Here is a 9,102-nt window from a genome sequence, read left to right as displayed (position 1 = left end):
ATACCCAACTACAAGAGCTGGGTGGAGAGGTAGCTGACCTGCTAATCTGCTAGCCTGTTAGCCTGTTAGCTAATGAGTCAACGGAGTCAACACCATAGAAATCAAACGGGTAGAACCGGCGTGGGCTTTTATGGGCCTTTGTTTCACGACAGATTCCAGGTGGTTCTAGTTGCCGTGGCAACAGCTGTAGCGTTCAACTAATGTTGCCACGCCAACAGAAGAGTTTGTTTGAATAACTTTATTGAAACTTGCGTGGTGACGTTAGCAGCCGCTGCTGTCACAGCAACAACGAAGGAGGAAGTTAAAGTTCAAATGCCGACAAAGTTATTTAAAAAACATTCTGCTCATCTGAAGCTAATTCAAACCCTTAAGGCTAACGTTAATATGAGCTAATTAGATGTGAGCTCAGTGAATCCTAATCCAGAGTCACAAGCTGATTTTGACAATTCTTTGATTCATTTTCTTGTGCAAGCAGAACATGTTTCTGTTAGCCGTGCGTTCTCCCGACGCAAACAAACTCTTCTGCCGATTGGGTGACATCAGTTGAATGTTTACAGCTGTTGCCATGACAACAGGAACCACCCGGAAATACTCTGATTTTCCATGAACCAAAGTCCCACACTGTTTCTACCCATTCAGTTTCTATGGTTACCACACACACAAGCAGAAGAGCTAAAGAGTTTACCACGTAGCTAAGAGCTAATGCACAGGAGAATTACACCGTGCTAAGATAACAAATCAGTTTGTTGACACACTGGCACTCACAGGTATAACATATATGTGTAATAACCTGTGTGTGTGTGTGTGTGTGTGTGTGTGTGTGTCCAGGTATTACAGGGACATATCGAAGATGCCCAGTATCAGCGATCAGGACATGGACGCCTACCTCGTGGAGCAGTCCCGTCTCCACGGCAACGAGTTCAACACCCTGAGCGCGCTCAGTGAGCTGTACTTCTACATCAACAAGTACAAGGAGGAGGTGAGGAGGGGGCGGGGTCTCGTCTTTCGGTGACATCACACATCAGGGTTCCAGGGTTTGTGCCTCTGTGCGTTTGTGAGCGAGAGCTCTGACAAAACGTCGCAGCTTTCTGAAAGTCTCTGGCTTCTCTCATGTCGAGGTTTATCCTCCTTGAGTTTCCTGACTTTGTGACTCGGTCAGTTGCCTGCAGAGGCACAGCAGGAGACCGTTTCTGTTCCCCAGGATACAGTCTGAACACATGCTCCCCTTAGGGCTAATTACTGGACCTCAAGGTAATTAAGTAAACCGTTTTCAGAGCCAAAAAGGAACACATATGTTCCCAAGCAGTAAAAGGTAAATATCTGTTTCCTCTAAATGTTAACATACCATATTAGGAGCCAACATTTGTTAGGCTAAGGCATTTTTTAACTTGTAGGCTGTGACTGAATAATCTTGAAATGAAATAAGTTTTGTGGATATGGTAAATAGGTAATAAAATCTCCAGTCAGTACTGTAGTTATAATATAGAACAAGACTGGTGTTTATAACGTGCAAACCACAAGGGGACACATCAGTTCCCAGTGAGTGAATCCGAGGGTCCTGCCCTGTTGTACCCCTGAAGGTACAGTCATGTGTTTTATTTTCTGAGAGTATGGTGATTCAGGTTAGACCCAAAACATTGTCAGTGGATATGAGAGTATTGGACTCCATTTGTGCCAAAATCACTCCATTTGTGCCGCTCTCGTGCAGCGTTTCTGCAGCATATTGATGAAATTTTAATAAAATCGGTGGTTCCTAAACTTGACCTCAAGGACCTCCTGTCCTGCAGGTTTTTGTTCCAGCTCTACTCTTTGACACCAGTTAAGGGCTTAATGCTGATTGGCTGAAACAGATCTACCTGAGTAAGGTGTGCATGAAGGTGTGTGGCCCTTCGCTGGATGAGATGTGCAAGGCTGGTGTGGGATCCACTCCAAGAGTTCATAGGTTTTAAATTTGTGTTTCCTGTCTCTGCAGATCCTGACGGCGTTGGACAGGGACGGGTACTGTCGCAAACACAAACTGAGGCACAAACTGGAGCAAGCCATCAACCTGATGTCTGGAAGCAGCTGAGAGGAGGAGGAGAACAGACGGACAGATGGATGGATGGATGGATAGATAGATGGGGGATGGGGAAAAGAAATCGGGGGAAGGGAAATGGGACTTTTGTTTTTCTGAACTGTTGAACAGTCAGCTGAGCTGCTCTGCGTCGGACTGGATATACAGCCACAGCTCCGGCCCTTTTAGCGATCAATCCATCAGTAACTTATTTATTCATTGATAGATTGATTGATTTGAAGACTGGCTGGTATCCTGACTACCTCCGTTAGGTGGTGTTGGGGCGAGAAAAAAAAATCAGATTCCAAACCGATTTGGATGCATCTAAAACATGGCTCAAAATCGAATGGAGCCATTCATGGGCAAAAAAAAAAAAAAACATCTGGATGCATCAGTTGATTTGGATTTGGATTTTAATTCACTGCAGGTGTGACCAGGGATCAGAGCACCCCGAAACCTGATTCCCTGTTGCTGCGGCAACCAGCCATGCCAACAACAAGGGGGGCGTGGCTGCGAAAGGATGTGGAAGCAAGGTCGAGTCAGGTTTCACTGAAACAGAAGGAAATGAACAAATGGATGCATTGATGTGGGATCAGTCGACCTGACCTCAGGATTCCCGGCCTGGTTCAGAACGTTCTAGATGCCAGGCTGAAGATGAAGATGAAGGCCAAGTCACATTTTCAGGAATCAAAGTAAAACAAATGAATGGACTAGCAGGGGACAAGGTCAGGTCTGGATGCAGATAACTTGAACTTGAAATGTTTGGCCCCGCCCAGAGGATTCAGAAACCAAGCTGATGGCCAGCGGTCAGGTCTCACACGAGAAAATATTGGACTGAAACCTCGGCCTCATATGGAAAGGGTCAAGGTCTTGGCCCATTTTCAAAGTCAAACCGAAAGGCTTGAAGTTTCCACCATTGATGTCCTTACGCTGAAAGAGTTGACCTGACCTTGGCCTTCTGTGCCCGATTTTGAGTATCAGAAGGTTGATTTAAGCTTTAAGAAATGAGCAGAAAATGAAAGAGCTGACATCTTTTTTGATATCAGGACCATTTGACCCAACCTTGGTTTAGTCTGGTTGAAGTCCAGGTGGAAGATTAGAAGGTCGAGTTTTCACAGCGATGAAAGGTGAATCAGTGACGTGGGACGATCTGACTCGGCCTTCGGAGTGTTTGGTCTAGTTGTGTGAGGATCTAGAAGTTTTATGTTTGCTGTTAAAAAAAAAAAAAAAAAACACTCGACGTTTCTCTGGACAATCACTCTGTACCACAGCACACTGAGCCCAATGCCTACCAACCGACCAGTACCTGTGTCCATACCCCCTCCATCCTCCTTCCCTCTCCTCTCCTTGGTCTTCAGCTTCTTCAGATTCCTCCTCCTACTCCCTTACTTTGTCCCTTCCTCCTCTCATCCTTCCTCTTCCCTCCTTTTTCTCCCTCTCCTCTTCTTGCCTCCTTCTCTTTCCACCCCACGTCTTTTTCCCCACCACCTGACCTCAACCCTGCCCTGTCATTGGTCAGTCCTGCTGGCCTCTGGCCTCGTATTGGCCAGGAAGACTCTTTAGTAACGTACTGCCCGACCAATCAAGACTGTGGAATTCACCAGAATCATTAATACTTAAGTAAAAACAAAGCTAAACAAATACAGAAACACGTTTGAATACATTCCAGTGCAGGCACATACACAAGGTCTGTAAATTAGCAGGTTGAATCGCATTTTTTTCGGAAACAAGGAACTTCCGGAATAAAGGAACATGGACTGACCGCCGTTTTTTTCAGGACCGGATCGACCCTGGAAAGGGTCTGGTCCCGCCGCTGGTCTCCAAACTGTGGCCTAGATGGTGCGAAAACTTGTTTTATTGTTGGTGACTACAGCTGAATAATTTATGGACCTTGCACACACACACACACACACACATACACATGCACGCACGTACACACACACACAGCCATGCTATACAGCGCCATGCTTATCACGCCCAGGGGGAAATACTGTGCAGAGCTACAAGCCAGTGCCATGTAAAGACCGGACCGGATCATGTTAGAACTGGACCGGACTCGGACCAAACCCGGATCGAATCCGGACCGGACTGTACCGGACCGGACTCAACTCACGAACAATGTTTTAAGACTTGTGGCCATAATTGTAAAGAAGAAAAAAAAACATAATAATGATGATGATTAAAATATAAAAGAAAAAAGAATACAAAAGGAAGAAAAAAAGAATATTGAAATGTTAACATGTAATAAGAACTGTGTGGATTTGACAGTATGGATTTTAAGGAACTGAACTTGTATAAAGCTGAACCTTATGCTCACATCGGAGTCTGGAGAGGCAAGAGGCAAAGCCAGGAGATGGAGGACGGATCGGACTGCGATAAAGAGACCAAACCGACCCACAGCGCCGCCTGCAGGACGGGACCGGAGGCAAACTGAAGCAGCACCTCCAGTCCCGTCCTGCTGTCCAGCTCCAGTGTTGTCCTGTTGAGACTTCAGTGCTTTTCTTTGTTGTTTTTTCTTTTGATTTTGCCAAACTGGACACTGAACTGTGTTGGGCGGTGGGTTTGGAGGGGCGGGGCACCTGCAGCCATGCAGGAAGTCTTTCTACATTTCACTGTTGCACTCTTGCTCCATCCCAAAGAGGAATTATTTGCAGTGTGAGTGCAGGTTAAATGTATAACGGAGGACTTTCTACCCAGGTCACTGTCGTCCAGCCCCCCCACACCTCTGAAAAGGATATTTCATTTTGGTAGAACATCTTCACCTTTCTTGTTTCTGTTTTCTAGAAGTGACGTCATGTCTCGTCTCCTCTGTCCTGACAAAAGCAGGTAACAGATATTGTTTAGCATTAGCTCCGGGTCAAATTCGTTTGTTTGAATCAAACCAAAATTTTACCTTCGAGAAATGAAAAAAAGGTTCCTGCCGTCGAGCAGCACGTCCCGGCCGGCTGGACCTTCACACCGTTAGCAGCTGGTCTTTGACGAGGTTTCTGTCTGTCAGCACAATACGTATCTGTCACATGGAGAGCGGAGTGAGGAGGAGGTTTTACTGGAGGAGCTAAAATTAACATTTCATATCCAAGTGCGTGTCAGGATGTGTCTGGCAGGTTAACTTGACGCCGAGTTCAACATCTTGTTTTGTCGTCCTTTTGCATCAAGCTGGACGGTGAAGGTCAGGCTCTTTATTCACTGATTTTCTGAGATTTGGGTCACGGCCAAAACATTTTGCAGAAGCTCCGCCTGCGAGAAAGGGAAACATTTTAAAACAAGCTTCCTTCTTTCTTTCTTTCTTTCTTACTTTTTTTAATTTTTATTTGATCATTACTTACAACATATTCTGGCCTGGCAAGAACCACCTGAGGGGACGGGGAGAAATGTATTATTATTATTATGCTGAATGACACAGTGGAAGATTCTCATTGCATCCTAATGCAGTTGTATTTTTTCCCGGCTTGAGCGCACTGCAGCTGAAGATGTTCTACCAACGTGAAACGTCTCTTTCCTGGGTCTCTGTAATGCCATAGCTACAAAGCACCTTTTTTTCTTTCTTGCTGTTCTTTCACTGTAGTTTGAATCTGGGGCCAAAAGGACCCTGAGAGAGGAGGAGGAGGAGGAGGAGGAGGAGGAGGAGGAGGACAGACAGACAGATAGAGAGACAGACAGGGGTCCTGAAATGAAAGACTGCCTTTTAGATGATTAATTATAGAGCAGGGAGGGAAGCCACTAGCATACCACTACCACTGTCCATGCAATGTGTGTGTGTGTGTGTGTGTGTGTGTGTGTGTGTGTGTGTGTGTGTGTAGAATCACATATGTAAAAACCCACTGTGATTTCCCCAGTGCTGCTGCTTTGCTGCTGCAGTGGAAACCAGCCATATCACCCCCCGCCCCCCACCTCACCCCCGCCCCCCAACCCAACCCCCGATCGTATCTGCAGCCCAATTAAACCCATCGATTGGATCTTTACAGTCGCTCCATTAAAATCTGCGATCTTATCTTTGACGCCTTTTGAAATCTGTGATCGTATCTTCAGGCCTATTAATTTAAAAAAAAAAAACATCTCCAATCGCCCTTTAACAAACCACATCAGACCCAAACTCAAAGTCATCAAACCAATAAAAAAAAACGTCCCGGGATGCAGCTTGATTGTCTTCTCACTGCAGTTTTGGTTGGAATATGCCTTTATTTATGCAGGCTGTGTGTTCCATTGGTTTGTTATTGAGTCACCTCCCACAGAAAGTAATGAAAGGGGAGTTCAGAGGAGGAGACGGTTTGCATACTGAAGGAGGGGGAGGAGAGACGACGGCGTTGGCATGCAGAGAGCGAGGAGGAGGAGGAGGAGGAGGAGGAGGCAGAATGTGATGTTTGCACGCTGAGGGGAGAGGAGAGGAGGAGGTGATGGTGTTTGCATGCAGAGAGGAGAACGAGGAGGAGGAGGAGGAGGAGACGGCGTTGGCATGCAGGGAGAGTAGAGCAGCAGGGGGAGAGAGAGAGAGAATACAGATGAGGAGGAAGACGGAGACACCTTCATTCATCAAACCGGCTCACTGGAGGAGGAGGAGGAGGGAGGAAGGGGGAGGGAGGGAGAAGAAGATGTCACATGGACGGAGAGAATAAAGAGAGGAAGGAGAGAGAGGAGAGCAGGAGAGTGTGGACGTCAGCGCTGCTCAGCCGGAGGTTTGTTAGACTCAAACTGGAAAAACCAGGAACAGATGTGGAGGTCGGTTCTGTTCCAGCAGCAGGATCCGTCCTGGATCAGCCCGAGTCCAGAGCGCAGAACCTGACCTGCAGAACCTGACCCACAGAACCTGACCTGACCCACAGAACCTGACCTGACCTGCAGAACCTGACCTGCAGAACCTGACCCGCAGAACCTGACCGGCAGAACCTGACAGACAAAACCTGACCGGCAGAACCTGACAGACAGAACCTGACCGGCAGAACCTGACCTGCAGAACCTGACTGGCAGAACCTGACCGGCAGAACCTGACCCGCAGAACCTGACCTGCAGAACCTGACTGGCAGAACCTGACCGGCAGAACCTGACCCACAGACCCTGACCCGCAGACCCTGACCCACAGAACCGTGGTGGCCGTTCCATTCACCCCAGATCAGTTTGTCCTGGTGGCTCCTGTTGCCACAGCGACATTTCGACATTTTTCTTAGAAATTTTTGAGTTTTTTTCTCAGAAATTTACGACTTTAATCTCAGAATTTCCGATTTTTTTTCTTGAAAATTTGTTACTTTATAATCTCAGAATATTAGATTTTTTTCTCTTAAATTTACGACTTTAATCTTGAATATCACATGCCCCCCACCCCCGGCTCTGTAGTTAATATTTTTGCCTCCAGTTGCTCTGACACAGCGCTGAAAGACTCACAAGCTGATTTCCTGAATTCTTTGGTTCATTTTCCCGTAAAAACTGAACGGTTTTCGCAGCGTAAACAAACTTCTCTGCCGACGCCGTGACGTCAGCTGGACGTTTACAGCTGTTGCCGTGGCAACCTGAACACCCAAGCCAGTTCTACCCAGTTCTGTTTCTGTGATCTATGCTCCAGAGTGCAGTGTGTTTGAGGAGGGGGGTTCTGCCTGTCGTCCGTTCAGACCAAACACTTCCCTCTGTGCACGGCACAAAAAAAAAGGTTTTGTTAAACTGAACTAAAAATAAAAACTGACGAACTCTCACGTCCTGGTTCGAGGACGAAGATAAAACTCGAGAACAAAACTAAAGAGGAAAACCTCCATTTTTAACTGCGTCCACCATCGGTCTAAAATAAAAAATAATCCGTTTTGAGACAGATCACAAGAACAAGATTTCTTATCAGATCGCATTAAAATTCATAATCCAGGAGACGACGGCCAACGAAATAATCTCTAGAAGTAGTTTCAAAGTGAGTTTCAGAAGATGTGAATGGAGATACACACACTTTATTAATCTGTAGACAGCCATGGGAGGAGGAGGAGGAGGGGGAGGAGAGGAGGAGGAGGAGGAGGAGGAAGTGAAAACCTCGGTGAAGGTTATTTCCTGCAGGGCGATCGACAGCCGGATGGTTTTCCACTGGAGCAGCTGGCTGTGTGTGTGTGTATGTGTGTGTGTGTGTGTGTGTGTGTGTGTGTGTGTGTGTGTGTGTGTTTCAGCAGCGTCTCAACACTGACACACACACACACAAACTTAAACATCATATCCACCCTACAACATGCTCAGCCTCACACACACACACACACACACACATACTCTGCTGGGAGGAGGGAATGGAGACTGAGGGGTCGGGTGTAATTCCTGGGACACACACACACACACATACACACACACACACACACACACACACACATACACACACACACACACACACACACGGCTCAGAGTTTTTCGCCCTCTCCAGCGATTTGATATTTATTGATATTTTTGTTTTTGTTTTTTTTTTTATTTATTTTTTATGAGTCATATTTATTGCAGGAGGATGAAACGTTTTTATTAGTTTGTACAGCGTTAAGAAGGAAAACTCAACGCCGGCCTTTTAACACACACACACACACACACACACACACACACACACACACACACATCTTCATGTGCAGGCTGGGAAATGACCACCGACCAGCAGAGAAACATAAATGACCTTTAACAGAAAGCAGTTTGGGTTATGAGCAGCTCATCAGGCTCAAAATGACAAAAACACAAACAAAAGCAATGAGGCAATAAGACACAGATCTTAATTCTTTATTCTTCATATGGATCCATGGTTATTATTGTTAATGAAATACCGAAAACTAAAATTAAAATATGAGGCTTTACAAAAAAAAAAAGATAACTAACTGAAACTGTATTGTGTGTTTACAAAATTAACTAAAACTAAATTTCTACAGAAAATGTCTTCAGTTTGCGTCTGTCAGTTTATTTGGTTGTTCATCCTCAGTGAAGACATTTTTTTTTTTTTTTTTTAGTTTTTATTACACAATAAAAAAAAAACTTTTTCTGACCTTTTTGAGTCTAACCTGACCTGTACTCCATATTACAGAGAGACTAAAACGAACACTAATAAAAACTAAACC

At 45.6% G+C, this 9,102-nt stretch overlaps 1 protein-coding gene across 1 annotated transcript in view; it reads left to right on the top strand.

Moving 5' to 3' along the window:
- The window catches only part of plxna3 (plexin A3), a 116,896-nt gene extending 109,189 nt beyond the window's left edge, over window positions 1-7,707 (top strand). Inside the window, 3 exon segments of the mRNA XM_030055392.1 lie at window positions 1-29; window positions 829-979; window positions 1,973-7,707. The exon segment at window positions 1-29 is cut by the window's left edge and continues 184 nt beyond it. Coding sequence (XP_029911252.1) covers window positions 1-29; window positions 829-979; window positions 1,973-2,068 — 276 coding nt within the window. The 3' untranslated portion in view covers window positions 2,069-7,707.
- Window positions 7,708-9,102: the final 1,395 nt, after the last annotated feature.

The sequence above is a fragment of the Myripristis murdjan genome, chromosome 7, assembly GCF_902150065.1.
Source record: "Myripristis murdjan chromosome 7, fMyrMur1.1, whole genome shotgun sequence".
Classification (NCBI taxonomy): domain Eukaryota; kingdom Metazoa; phylum Chordata; class Actinopteri; order Holocentriformes; family Holocentridae; genus Myripristis; species Myripristis murdjan.
This window is presented reverse-complemented; position numbering and strand designations above follow the sequence as displayed.